A 16,458-nucleotide genomic window follows, 5' to 3' on the forward strand; every position below is an offset into this window, starting at 1 on the left:
TCTACAACATACTACACTATGACGTTTTTATGACATACTATACTTTGACGTTTTCTACGACATACTATACTATGATGGTTTTATGACAGACTATACTATGACATTTTCTACGACATACTATACTATGACGTTTTTTTGACTTACTATACTATGACGTTTGTTATGACATACTATACTTTGATGTTTTTATGACATACTATACTGTAATGTTTTTTACGACATACTATACTATGACGTTTTCTATGACATACCATACTATGACGTTTTCTACGACATACTATACTATGACGGTTTCATGACATACTATGACGTTTTTTACGACATACTTAACTATGATGTTTTCTATGACATACTATGACGTTTTTATGAAATACGATACTACGACAGTTTTATATGACATACTACACTATGACGTTTTCTACGACATACTATACTATGACATTTTATGACAGACTATACTATGACTTTTTTACAACATACTATACTATGACGTTTTCTACGACATACTATACTATGACGTTTTTTTGACTTACTATACTATGACGTTTTTTATGACTATACTTTGACATTTTTATGACATACCATACTGTAACGTTTTTTACGACAAACTACACTATGACGGTTTTATGACATACTATACTATGACATTTTTAATGACATACTATACTATGACGTTTTTTACGACATACTATACTATGACATTTTCTACGACATGCCATACTATGACGTTTTTATGACATACCATACTATGACGTTTTCTACGACAAACTATACTATGACGTTTTCTACGTCATACTATACTATGACGTTTTTTTTACTTACTATACTATGACGTTTTTATACCATACTGTAACGTTTTTTACGACAAACTATACTATGACGGTTTTATGACATACTATACTATGACATTTTTAATGACATACTATACTATGACGTTTTTTACGACAAATTATAATATGACGGTTTTATGACATACTATACTATGACATTTTTAATGACATACTATACTATGACGTTTTTTACGACATACTATACTATGACGTTTTCTACAACATACTATACTTTGACAGTTTTATGACAGACTATACAATGACTTTTTTTACGGCATACGTGCTATACTATGACGTTTTCTACAATATACTATGTACTGTGATGGTTTCATGATATATTATACTATGACGTTTTCTACGACATACTATACTATGACGTTTTTTACGATATACTATACTATGACGTTTTCTACGACATACTATACTATGACGGTTTTATGACAGTCTATACTATGACGTTTTTTACGATATACTATACTATGACGTTTTCTACGACATACTATACTATGACGTTTTTTACGATATACTATACTATGACGTTTTCTACGACATACTATACTATGACGGTTTTATGACAGTCTATACTATGACGTTTTTTACGATATACTATACTATGACGTTTTCTACGACATACTATACTATGACGTTTATGACATACTATACTACAACCGTTTTATATGACGTACTACACTATGACCTTTTTTTATGACATACTATACTATGACGTTTTTTATGACATATACTTTTACGTCTTCTACGACATACTATACTATGACAGTTTTATGACAGACTATACTATGACAGTTTTTATGACATACTGTACTATGACTTTTTTTACGACATACTATGACGTTTTTATGACATGCTATACTATGACATTTTTAATGACATACTATACTATGACGTTTTCTACGACATACTATACTATGACGTTTTTTTGACTTACTATACTATGACGTTTTTTATGACTATACTTGGACGTTTTTATGACATACCATACTGTAACGTTTTTACGACAAACTATACTATGACGGTTTTATGACATACTATACTATGACATTTTTAATGGCATACTATACTATGACGTTTTTTACGACATACTATACTATGACATTTTCTACGACATGCCATACTATGACGTTTTTATGACATACCATACTATGACGTTTTCTACGACAAACTATACTATGACGTTTTTTTGACTTACTATACTATGACGTTTTTTATGACTATACTTGGACGTTTTTATGACATACCATACTGTAACGTTTTTTACGACAAACTATACTATGACGGTTTTATGACATACTATACTATGACATTTTTAATGACATACTATACTATGATGTTTTTTACGACAAATTATAATATGACGGTTTTATGACATACTATACTATGACATTTTTAATGACATACTATACTATGACGTTTTTTACGACATACTATACTATGACGTTTTCTACGACAAACTATACTATGGCGTTTTTTTGACTTACTATACTATGACGTTTTTTTGACTTACTATACTATGACGTTTTTTATGACTATACTTGGACGTTTTTATGACATACCATACTGTAACGTTTTTTACGACAAACTATACTATGACGGTTTTATGACATACTATACTATGACATTTTTAATGACATACTATACTATGACGTTTTCTACAACATACTATACTTTGACAGTTTTATGACAGACTATACAATGACTTTTTTTACGGCATACGTGCTATACTATGACGTTTTCTACAATATACTATGTACTGTGATGGTTTCATGATATATTATACTATGGCGTTTTCTACGACATACTATACTATGGCGTTTTTACGATATACTATACTATGGCGTTTTCTGACATACTATACTATGACGGTTTTATGACAGTCTATACTATGATGTTTTTTACGATCTACTATACTATGACGTTTTCTACGACATACTATACTATGACGTTTATGACATACTATACTACAACCGTTTTATATGACGTACTACACTATGACCTTTTTTATGACATACTATACTATGACGTTTTTTATGACATATACTTTTACGTCTTCTACGACATACTATACTATGACAGTTTTATGACAGACTATACTATGACAGTTTTTATGACATACTGTACTATGACTTTTTTTACGACATACTATGACGTTTTTATGACATGCTATACTATGACTTTTTTATAACATACTATACTATGACGTTTTCTATGACAAACTATACTATGACGTTTTTTTGACTTACTATACTATGACGTTTTTTATGACTATACTTGGACGTTTTTATGACATACCATACTGTAACGTTTTTACGACAAACTATACTATGACGGTTTTATGACATACTATACTATGACGTTTTTTACGATATACTATACTATATCTATACTATGATGTTTTTACGATCTACTATACTATGACGTTTTCTACGACATACTATACTATGACGTTTATGACATACTATACTACAACCGTTTTATATGACGTACTACACTATGACCTTTTTTATGACATACTATACTATGACGTTTTTTATGACATATTATACTTTTACGTCTTCTACGACATACTATACTATGACAGTTTTATGACAGACTATACTATGACAGTTTTTATGACATACTGTACTATGACTTTTTTTACGACATACTATACTATGACGTTTTTATGACATACTATACTATGACGTTTTCTATGACATGCTATGCTATGACGGTTTTATGACAGACTATACTATGACAGTTTTTATGACATACTGTACTATGACTTTTTTTACGACATACTATACTATGACGTTTTCTATGACATACTATACTATGACGTTTTCTATGACATGCTATGCTATGACGGTTTTATGACAGACTATACTATGATGTTTTTTTTATGACATACCATACTATGACGTTTTTATGACATACTATAGTATGACGTTTTTTACGGCATACTATACTATGACGTTTTTATGACATATTATACTATGATGTTTTTTATGACATACTACGCTATGACGTTTTCTACAACATACTATACTATGACATTTTATGACAGACTATACTATGACGTTTTTATGACATACTATACTATGATTTTTTTATGACATACTATAAAATGACATTTTTATGACCTACTATACTATGACATTTTCATATGACATACTATGAACAATGCAGTTTTCTTCTTCACTTTATTATAGAGAGAACACAGAAAATATTTTCAATGATTTTATTATAATTCCATTCCAAACAACATACACATTTTGTAACAAACACCCATCTTCACAACACAAATATTCTATCAACCTTTAATTTAATCCTTTTTTCTGAAATGTTAAAATCAGTCCTAAAAACATGAGTGTGGCATTAAAGTACAACAGTACGCTTCCTAACTTGTTCCACAAAGCATTTCAACCGATTTCACGCTAAACTGTACGGCGGCAAATTCAGCACAGTAAATGCTTGCTATACCATGATCTTTAATTTTAATGACATACCATACTATAATGTTTATTATGATATACTCTACTATGACGTTTTTATGATATACTCTACTATGACGTTTCTTTTGACCTACTATACTATGACGTTTTTATGACTTACTATGACATTTTTTTGACATACTACACTATGGCGTTTTTATGACATACTATCTTATGACTTTTTTATGACATACTATACTAAAACTTTTTTTAGGACATGCTATACTATGATGTTTTTTTGACATACTACACTATGACATTTTTCTTTTTACATACTATACAATAACGTTTATATGACATACTACACTATGACATTTTTTTGACATACCATACGATGATGTTTTCTGACATAGTACACTATGACGTTTCTTTGACATACTACACTATGACATTTTTTGGACATACTATACGATGATGTTTTCTGACATAGTACACTATGACGTTTCTTTGACATACTACACTATGACATTTTTTGGACATACTATACGATGATGTTTTCTGACATAGTACACTATGACGTTTCTTTGACATACTACACGATGACATTTTTTGGACATACCATACGATGATGTTTTCTGACATAGTACACTATGACGTTTCTTTGACATACTACACTATGACATTTTTTGGACATACCATACGATGATGTTTTCTGACATAGTACACTATGACGTTTCTTTGACATACTACACGATGACATTTTTTGGACATACCATACGATGATGTTTTCTGACATAGTACACTATGACGTTTCTTTGACATACTACACTATGACATTTTTTGGACATACCATATGATGACGTTTCTTTGACATACTACACTATGACATTTTTTGGACATACTATACGATGATGTTTTCTGACATAGTACACTATGACGTTTCTTTGACATACTACACTATGACATTTTTTTGACATACTATACGATGATGTTTTCTGACATAGTACACTATGACGTTTCTTTGACATACTACACGATGACATTTTTTGGACATACCATACGATGATGTTTTCTGACATAGTACACTATGACGTTTCTTTGACATACTACACTATGACATTTTTTGGACATACTACACTATGATGTTTCTTTGACATACTACACTATGACATTTTTTTGACATACCATACGATGATGTTTTCTGACATAGTACACTATGACGTTTCTTTGACATACTACACTATGACATTTTTTTGACATACCATACGATGACGTTTCTTTGACATACTATACTATGACATTTTTTGGACATACTATACGATGATGTTTTCTGACATAGTACACTATAACGTTTTTATGAAATACTATACTATGACTTTTTTTTTGACATACTATGCTATGACGTTTTTGTGACAGACCATACTATGACGTTTTTATGATGGGCTATACTATAACATTGTTTTTATTTCACATACTATACCATGACGTATTGATGACATACTACATTATGACATGTATTTTTTTTTTTGACAGACTACACTATGATTTTTTTTTATGACATACTATACTGTGACCTTTTTTTGACATTACTATACTATGATGTTTTTGACATGCTATACTATGACAGTTTTTTTGAGAGAACATACTATGACATTTTTATGACATACTATACTATGACGTTTTTATAACATACTATCCTGTGACTTTTTTTTTGACAGACTATACTGTGATTTTTTTAATGACATACTATACTATGGCGTTTTGTTTGTTTTTTTTTTGACAGACTATACTATGACGTCTTTATGCCATACTATACTATGTCTTTTTTATGACATACTATACTATGACTTTTTTGTGACATACTATACTATGACTTTTTTTTTGACAGCCTATACTATGACCTTTTTTTGACATACTATACTATGATGTTTTTTTTGACAGACTATACTATGACGGGCTTTTTTGACATATTATACTATGACTTTTTTTTGACAGTCTATACTATGACTTTTTTTTTTACATACTATACTATGACTTTTTTGGCATACTATACTATCACATTTTTTTGACATACTACACTATGACTTTTTTTTTAACATAGTATACTATGACTTTTGTATGACTATACTATATTGTGATGTTTTTTTTTACATACTATACTATGTTTTTGATAACATACTACACTTTGTTTTTGATGACATACTATGGTTTGACATTTTGTATAACTTTTTTTGACATACTCAACAATGTGTTTTATTTTACATCTTTTTATGACATACTTAACCGTAAAGGTTTTTTTAAATCACTTTTTGACATACTATACTATGATTCTTATAACTTTCTATGGCATACTTTACAATGATTTTTTTTTTTATAACTTTCAATGATATACAATTGTATGGCGCTTTTTTTGACATAGTATGAACAATGTGATATTTTTCACTTTATTATGGAGAGAAAACAGAAAATATTTGTCATGATTTTATTGTTATTCTATCTCAAACAATATACACATTCTGTAACAAACACATAACATCACAACAGAAATATTCCATCAACCTTTAAGTTAATCCTTTATCTGCAATTTTAAAAACAGTTCTAAAAACATGAGTGTGGCATTAAAGTACAACAGTACACTTCCTGACTTGCACCAAAAAGCATTTCAACTGATTTCACGATAAGTGAATGCTTGCTATACCATGATATTTTTTTTTATGACATACTTTACTATGATGATTTTTATGTTTAATGACATACATACATAGGTTTTATTTTTTAAATAACTTTTTTTGACATACTTTCTATGATGTTTTTTATGACATACTATACAATTAGTATTATTTACCATGACTTTTTCAATATTTTAATGTTCTCGGCTATAATCTGGCAAACAATTGCAATTCCTCTATACCTTTGAAAAAACATTTAGTAGTATAAGTAGTAGTAGTGTATTCACATAAGTTTTTAGTAGACAGGGTTTAAAGTCACGTAAAGAAAGTCTTCTTATAGTTGCTCTTAGTGCTGTTCATAAATATCCTATTCCTGAAACATAAATAACAATGTCTAGAATGGAGGTGGAAATGTAACAGGCAGACAAGATTCCTAACAACAGTCTCCATTTGGCCAACTCAGAGTGACGGCAGAGGTCAAACACAACCCGACCAACACCATCGTGTGCAAAGCCCAGGGCGAGTGGAATGGCACACTGGAGTTCACCTACAGCAGCGGGGAAACCAAAGTGATCGACACGGCCAAACTCCCAGTCACCAGGAAGAAGCTACGGTCTGTGGAGAAACAAGGGAGGACAGAATCCAGGTGGGTAAACTCATTACAACCAACTTAATGTCATTTTCTAAATAGTTAGGACAGTGCCATATGGGGCAGACATTAATAGCATACAAATTTAATTGTGTGTTGTAGGCGGTTATGGCAACATGTCACCAAGTCACTGAAGGAAGGGAACATCGACGAGGCCACAGAGCACAAACACCGACTGGAGGAGCGACAGAGAGGGGAGGAGAGGCAGAGAGCAGCTGATAACAAACCCTGGACACCCAAATACTTCACTAAAGAGGTACAGAGATAAACATTGTGATAATCTTCAAACTGCCCTTGAAAATTTAGTAAGCTGGATTGTGTCCAAAATCTCCTTCTGTTTCTAATAAAGTGCATTTTTATCTATATTAATTTATGTGAGCATCACTAAAAACTTGTGCTCCTTGTAATGACCTCAGATTGCCATAGAGGAACAGAGAAAGTTGTGACCATGGCCTGTGCACAATGATATGCCTATAATTAGGGTGCCCACGTGGCAACAGAGACTGTATTCAGGGCTGGGACACACTTGTTTTAGAGGAAATTACACTCATGTGACACTACACCAGACAGTAATGACGCAAAAGGCCACATTTTTAGACTCCTGCTCACTACAGTGTGTCCAAGGAAGTGACTGAGGCATTGAGGACACAGCTGCCAACTGAAATTCTGCGGTCAAAGGGTTATTTCACCCTAATTATTAGGGCTGCAGCTAACAATGTTGATACATTTTGATCAGTCAATCCTAATGGATTATTAATGGGATGAAAAGGAAAAAACAGAATTTTATTATTTTAAAAGTAAGTACAGATGAGTCCAATACAATAAAAAAAACTAGATTCAACAAATGGACATTGGGGATGAAGCCATGCACAGAAAATAAAATGGAATTTCACATCAATTTTGCCCTACTTATTATGACAACTCTCCACTTTTTTTTAACTGTCCGTTTTTCTTCCTCACTCACACAGGCAGACAGTTGGATCTACAACAGCCCACTGTGGAAGTCGACCTGACAGCAGAGCAGCACTCTCCCCTGATGGACAGTAACTGACATTCTTCTTCTCCACACTGAGGTCAGAGGTCAGGAAGTCAAGCGAAGGAAGCCGAGTCCTCCAGAGACCTTCAGAGCTGAGCTATAGACTCTCAGAGTGACACTACGGAGACACAAACAGGAAACAAGCAAGGTGCCAAAGCGATCTCAACCAAGACGTCGGTTGGAGCTCTTGGGACAAAAGTACATTTTTATATACAGTTAATAGTATTACTATTCAAAGTAGAGTATTTCTATTTTTCACCTTGCCAAGGCCTTTTTTGCACACGCACAGTAATGAAGTTTGCCACTGGTGTTTTACTTCGTATTTGTTTTTAATAATCAGTATGTTTTCTCAGACATTGTCGATGTTTGGTTCCGAGCTTTTAGTTTGTAATGCAGCGTTAGAATGAATCGATACCAGTTCCCTGTAACACATAATACTGTAGCTGTAAATGAGTTGTTTATATGAGGCACTTTTACCATAGAAATAAACTGAATATTTTATATTTATGGCTTTTACCAATCAGGGTGGTCTCTAAGAGCTTTATGGGAAACAAGAACACCTAACCAGATTTAGATTTAAAATGAGATTTAAATCCAGAATTTAACAAATGTACGACATTAGATTACGTGTTAGTATATATTATTATTCAGTACATTACAGTGAGCTACTAGGAAGTGAAGGTCCTGATTGTTTTGTCTGCACTATGAATGTATCTGGGCACATTTTAATAGTATGCTACTCTTCCATTGTGTACTCTTACACATGCTTTTTGTGTTTACCTTTTGATTTTCCCACGTCGCTCCATTTAAAGTATTTCACCCACTGAGTGAGACGCCTCTGCATAACAGACGCTTTCCATTACTACCTCTCACATTCAGCTGTTTCGGCCATTAGCCACTTCTTCCTACTCCTAAAGAAAGAAAACAAGGGTTTGTTTGTGGCAACATGCTCCTGGGTCCTCTAATCTTTTTTTGTATCTGTGCCCCTAAGATGGCACTTGTGTAATTAGGAATCCCGTGCCTCCCGAATTTAATGCTTCTCCTTAGGTCGCCCGTGGTGATGAATATGGATGAGGAGGCTTGCAGAAACACACAATCATGTTCTCACATCTGGGGTTCGCTGGAAGGTTGCCTCTGTGAAGATGAGAGGATAATCTGGCAGAATAACAATGACTGGGAGCTGGCAGCCTGTCAGATAGAAAGGAAATGTACTGGGTTATACGCCTGTGGTACGCACATATTCAAACACTTGTGGTCAGTTTTCAAACATAATGGCTTTTCTAAACAGATGAACAGTATATCCACCTTATGTCCTTCACTGAAAATGTATTTTTTATGGCCTTATATATTTTTTCACATAAACTTCTCACTGCTCATTCAGTACATAAATTTCCAGATAGCATTTTAAAGCCAGGTGAATTTACCAGATGCCTATTTGTAGCGTATGTCATGACCGTACATGACATTTACATGACAGTATAGAGAACCTGCAGCCATTTCAACAACTGTTCAACAACACTCGCCTTACATGAAACCTTTTTTCTTCCTGTTTTTAAATCCAAAAGGATCCAGACTCACTGAAGTAGAGTGATGGTGACTGAAGGAGGGATTGTCCATCAATAAAGACCTTATACCTTTCTTTAATGAAACATGTGTTGTCATGCTGTCAGGCTATTCCTCGTTCACTCCACAGGTAGAGGACCTATGCAACATCTCGTTTGTCATCACTTCCGTTAAAGCAGGAACTGTCTGAGATCACTTTCTTCTAATAAATGTGCCATGACAATTGTGGACTCGCTCTGTTGAACTTTGCTAGTGGTTTGGCCCCAATGCAGCACGTCTAATCAAGAGAAGGGGAAAGTTTAAAAAAAAAAAAAAAACAAAAAACCCCACAAAAAAAGTCATGGTGTAGTACGTCATCAGAAATAATTAAAACTGTTATAGTATATCATGTGATAAATTTTCATCAGAAAAGTCATAGTATAATCAATGTCAAAAGGTCTTCAAAAAAAAGTCATAGTATAGTATGTCACAAATTTTATTACAAAAGTTAGTACAGTGTGTCATCAAAAATGTAATAAAAAGTATGTCATAAAGAATTGTTCAAAAAACTCATAGTATAGTAAATTTTAAAAAACATAAAAACGTCATAGATTGCCATAAAAATTTAATTAAAAAGCCATAACAGCTTGTCATAAAAAATTATTAAAATATAATTTTTTAAAAGCAATGTCTTGTTCCAGAAACTTTTTTGTTTTTTACAAAAAAGTCATAGTATTGTATGGCATCAAAATAATAAAAAGTCATAGTGTAGTTTGTCATATATATATTTTTTAAATTCAGTATAGTATGTCATCAAATAAGTCATAGTGTAGTATGTCAAAAAAAAATTTAAGTCATAGTATAGTATCATGGTGTCTTAATAATATAATCAGATCAGATCAGATTAGTACGTCATAACATTTTCATTAAAAAGTCATAATAAAAATCATTTTTTAAAAAAAGTCATAGTATAGTATGTCACAAAAATGTAAGTAAAAAGTCAGTATAATGTCATCAAAAATGCCATAAAAAGTATATGTTAAAAATTTTTTTATAGTATAGTCATGGTATAGTAAGTCATAAAATAATTTTGAATAGGCCAAAGTATAGAATGTTATTTTAAAAAATAATTTAAAAAGTCATAGCATAGTATGTCATAAAATATTTTTAAAAACCTAATAGTGTAGTATGTCATGAAAATTTTAATAAAGTCAGAATATAGATTATAACAATAATCTTTAAAAAAGTCAAAGTATAACATGTCGTTAAAACGTACAAAAAGCCATAGTTTAGTATGCCATTAAAAAAAATCATTAAACATATTCACACCGCAGTATGTCATAAAAACGATCATTAGAAAGTCGTATTATGTCATAAAAAAAGGTCTTCATATTGTACATGACAAGAATGTATTGTAAAAAGTCAGTCATAATAACAGTATGGTGATGTCATTAAAAAATCACTTTAAAAAATAATTTAAAAAGTCATAGTATGCCAAAAAATATGAGTAAGCCATTTTGAGTGACAGTTTTGATATGGCCCACTGATGGTTAAAATTTAATGCATGTGTGTCATGTCACGTTCAGGGGCCCATCAATAATTTGAGCCCCCATTTTGACACACCATGGCTCAGAATAACGAAAGTTAAGCCACATCTGACTGAAGGAGGAGCTGAGCTTGACAACCTGAGTTTGAGACGGATAAAATTGATGATTTTGGTAACAATATGGCTGTTCTGTTGTTGTCATCTGCGTGCCAAAATTAGTGACAAATTGCAAAGTTGCAAACATACTCAACAGATTTGTTTTCTGGGGTGAAATGAGCACAACAACCCCAACATGATAGTAGCTGGCATGGCTGTGATGGTTGGACTCTTAATGTTTTACCTTATGCATTTTTCTCCAAATTATCATGACATGTTACAACACATTCAACTCTTAAGGTTTTCTGCTACATTATCCAGCCAAGATTTACCCACACACTGAAGGATTCCACCTTGTGACGATGAAATTAAACCCATCAGCAGCTCTCCACACCGCTGTGAGGGTTACATCATTCTTTATACATACTGCTGCAGACTCTGAAGCAAATGTCTTCATCCAAAGGCTAATGCTGCCATCAAGTGGCTGGCTCTGTGTTCACCTGGGCTGGAAAAGCACATCTGCACAGGAAGAATACCAACACACTGAATGTACATTAATCATTCTGCTTCATAACCACAGTAAGAACAACAACTCACACAAATGTTTTTCATTAAAGTGTATATTTAAAGATGGCTGAACAGAACAACAATGTAAAAATGTAAACTCTGAAGGTGAGGGAGGGATTCATCAAACAAAGACCGTGTCCAGGACAGACGGCACTGAGCTACTAAGAAACGAGGAAACTTAGTAGAGGAAGGAACCGTTCTGACACAAAATGAAAAACAAAAGGGGGCAACAAACTGTACATCACATTAAGGCTTGGTCTGAACTCTCTCCTCTCTTGACGAATGAGAAATCGAAAAAGGACGTGACTCAGTTTTAGGCGTTTGTGTGACTGGATTAACAATGTGGCATCGTGTCGAAGGTCTGAAGCCTGAAATGGTGACGCTCAAGTTTCAGAGAAGATCAAAACAAGAATAAGAAAGCGGTTCAGACAATTAAAAAAAAGGAGCAAAAACGACTGGTGATACTAATAAGTCACTTTTCTGTGAGACGTGACAAAACAAGTGCAGCTGTACGATGTGTTAAGTCTTTGATGTGTCACTTATGTGATAAGAAATGAAAAAGTTACTGAAGCGTGCACGTACAGAAACACCTTTAGTGTTTAGAACATCTGGGGAACCCAGACTCACGAAGAACAGTGCAGTGCCCATAGAGTAAGAGGTCAAAGGTTACGGTTCATCACAGCTGTGTCCCAAGTGCACACTATATACGGAAGCTGAAACACTGAGCACATTAATTAATGAGTCAGCTGAAAGAAAATTAACCAATGTTTAATATTTGAAAGCAGAGAAGGCAAAAATTCACAAACCTTGTACATGTGAATATTTGGTTTCCTTCTCCTATATTAAACTACATAAACTAAACATTAGCCGTTAGCTAACATGTCAGCTTGGACTTTATTATAAGGAATACACTATGCTCTAATAACCATTTCAGTCTGTAGGAGTTTTTTTCATTCTAATATTAAAATTAATACTTTTAATTTGAATTACCAGTCAATACTAAAGTGAGAATGCTATCTATTTGCTTCTTCCAGCTTCTTCAGTGTGAGGAGTTGCTGCTTTTCTCTGTTTTATATCAGTGTAATTTTGATATTTTCGAAATAATCAGCAGATAAAATAATGAAACAGTTGCAGCTCCCATGCTTGCAAACATATTTAAGAAACGTGGTTACAGGAACACCCCACAAACCCCAAAATACATATTTTACCTCTTACCTGTAGTGATATTTTCAGTCTAGATTGTTTTGGTGTGAGTTGACGACTGTTGGAGATATCAGCTGTACAGATGTCTGCCTTCTCTTGAATGACTGGAACTAGATGGCACTCAGCTTGTGGAGCTCAAAGCCCCAAAAAATACATGTGAAAAACTCAACAGCAATGTCTCTTTCCAGAAACCATAAAGTGGTTACTCAAGATAATCCGAGCAGAAGGAAGCGTGCATCTACTCATGGACCCGTGCTCCTGACAGCACCAGATGGAAACATTAGCTGTAACGTGTGCTGGCTCAGTGGAGCTAGGTGAGCTTGCAGTAGATGCATGCTTCCTTGTAAAGATGCTCGGATACCACTTTTTCCTTCCCGATACCAATTCCAATACCTGAACTTGCGTGCTAGTTGATACCACTGTGTAAAAAATAAAACAAAAAACAGCTGTATACTACAGTTTGTCTGTTCTTTCTTGCTTTGGGGAACTTGTCTTAATGCATCTTCATCTTCAGCAAAACTTTCTATGCAGACAACTGTTTATTGCTGAATCCAAATGACTTTGCGGGCGCGTTCCCTCTGTGAGTCTGTCAGTGCTGAAGACTGTCCAAATCCACATTTCATCCAGTCCACAAGGGGCCTCAACATCATGACTGTGTAAAACTATTATTGTATTATAATAAAACACAAAACAAATAGGCCAAAAATAATATTAAACCACAATTTGACACAGAAATATGTAGAAGTCTAGGCTATAAAGGTAATCAAAATGCATTTCATTACTGCAGCCTCCCCTGTAAAAGCTGTGCAGTGTTATGCCAGAAACAAGTCTGAAACAGACTTGAGGCCCGTCTGTCAGTGGCGCACAGTCTCTGCCCTCGCAGCCTTTACGTGATGACAGTGAACACATCACAGTACATTCCACTGACGTCCGTGGGGGCTCAGTCTGCAAGTCCAGAGGGTGGACATTTGGATTCAGCCTTACAACAGCAAAAAAGAAGCAGAGTTGCTCTGATACCTGATCAAGCTTTTTAGGAAGGATCGGAGTCATGTGTGATACTGGTATTGGAACAGAGCACCCTACTTCCTTCTGAGCGGTGACACAGTTGGCGGGTGTAGCTCAGTAGAAAGTAAATAGTTCCTACATACTTGTCACAACAAAGCCTATGGATTATCTTGAGTAACTAGGTCATGATTTCTTCAATGAGACATCGCTGTTTAGTTTTTGAAATTCATTTTTTTGTTGTTCTGAGCACCACAAGCTGAGTGCCATCTAGTTCCATTATATTGGAGAGAAGGCAGACGTCTGTACGGCTGATATCTCCAACACTCTGCAACTCACGTCAAAACAATGTACGCTGATAAAGAGCAGCACAGGTAAGAGGATAAACATGTAGTTTTGATCTTGGTGTGAACTGTCCCTTTAATTCTACAGTGTGATATGCAGTGTGGAATTAGGACACAGCTCTAATAAAGAACCATAAAGATGATCGTTAGTCCACCGTAGTCTCAGGCAGTGATGGAGGCTTTGACCTTTCCTGACCTCAGTCATCTCTTCTTGTCTCAGTTTCAGTGCCTGTGTACTAACTTCCCCCCTTCACAGTTCACCCGTCTATTTCCAGACATCTCGAACATTTCCAGTTTCCAATGCCTCAGTCTGGTCGAAGCACCCAACCCGCTGTCGCGTTGATACGTGATGAGCTGAAAGAAAAACGCTAACGGAGTAGACAGTCACAGATTTATCGAGGCGATGGTGACCAGCGATGAGGCACTAGGCTTTGCACGCTAAACTAGAGAGCTCCCTCTGCAGGAAGGGAGGCCTAATTTATTATCACTACTTTTTACACAGTCGCCCGCTCTCCGTCTTTAAAACCCTAGCAGCAGAAATGTACAATCTATGCAATTTATGAAAAAAAGGGGGGGGTGGCCATTGTAAAAATTCACATTCATTCTCCCAACAAAATCTCAAGCCCCTCTGTACAAGAATTATTGCATTCACTGTTCTATTTGCTGTCATACAAAAGAAAATTAACAAAACAATCACATAAAGAAATGAAAAGAAAAACTGACAACTGCATATTTAAAAATCACCACAATAATCCAATATATTATCATCCTTTTAGACTTATTCTTTACACATCATATTTACATATTAGGCCAATTTTTTTTCTCTAAAGAATTTGTTGAAAAAGAAGGTCAGGGAGCCAGGCAGACATAAAGGAGAGGATGATGATAAAAAGGTTAATATTACAGATGGGCTGTGCCGAGACGGTGACGTTCCCCCATACCGCATACTGTCCTCTGTACACGTGTCAGGAACAAGTCCTCAAGCGTTCACTCCTGCGCGTCCTCTCTCTCAGTAATGAGTTCACATGTGCCATGGAGCAAGGTCGATGGGTCTTTGGTGCAAAATGTTCCTCTCGTTTCTCCCTCTTTCACCTCCTCACACCCCCGATCCCCGCACTGAGAAGCAGTTAATTAAACGTACCGCAAAAAATATTAAATCGACGCCGAAACAAGTAGAGCAGCCCTATGCCTCGCCGCACATTCAAGTACAAAAAACAAACAGAAAAAAAAAAAAAAAAAACAGGAGAAAATAAGCAAGACAAAGGTCCTCAGGATATAACGGACAACAGTTCTGGAGCTAGCCAGATATGAGACTTCTTCAACTTCCTCACCACACGGGGGCGCTCTTAATGAGACGCGCTTGAGACCAAGTGCCAGATAAACGGCCCCTGTGTTCTTCTTCATTGGTTGTTAGAGGTTTCTTCGCAGTTGTTTGTTTGCTTGTTTTCCTAGAAGAGTTCATCGTCACCATTTATTTTTTTTGTAGTTTCTTGCCTTTCCTCAGGGCAAGCTTGTTCTTGATGTGTCCTCGCTTCCTCTTGGCAGT

The 16,458-nt window shown here is 34.5% G+C and overlaps 2 protein-coding genes across 2 annotated transcripts in view; one reads left to right on the forward strand and one right to left on the reverse strand.

Moving 5' to 3' along the window:
• Positions 1 to 10,398, forward strand: part of LOC125904685 (oxysterol-binding protein-related protein 10) — a 115,576-nt gene extending 105,178 nt beyond the window's left edge. The window contains exons 11-13 of the mRNA XM_049602266.1: positions 7,391 to 7,573; positions 7,679 to 7,832; positions 8,545 to 10,398. Of these exons, the coding sequence (XP_049458223.1) occupies positions 7,391 to 7,573; positions 7,679 to 7,832; positions 8,545 to 8,589 (382 nt within the window). The 3' untranslated portion in view covers positions 8,590 to 10,398. The remainder of the gene's footprint in view (positions 1 to 7,390; positions 7,574 to 7,678; positions 7,833 to 8,544) is intronic.
• A 4,559-nt stretch (positions 10,399 to 14,957) lies between these two features.
• LOC125904246 (dolichyl-diphosphooligosaccharide--protein glycosyltransferase subunit STT3B) overlaps positions 14,958 to 16,458 on the reverse strand; it is a 118,097-nt gene continuing 116,596 nt past the window's right edge. The window contains exon 16 of the mRNA XM_049601529.1: positions 14,958 to 16,458. Coding sequence (XP_049457486.1) covers positions 16,384 to 16,458 — 75 coding nt within the window. The 3' untranslated portion in view covers positions 14,958 to 16,383.

Source organism: Epinephelus fuscoguttatus, linkage group LG17, assembly GCF_011397635.1.
Source record: "Epinephelus fuscoguttatus linkage group LG17, E.fuscoguttatus.final_Chr_v1".
In the NCBI taxonomy this organism is placed as follows: domain Eukaryota; kingdom Metazoa; phylum Chordata; class Actinopteri; order Perciformes; family Serranidae; genus Epinephelus; species Epinephelus fuscoguttatus.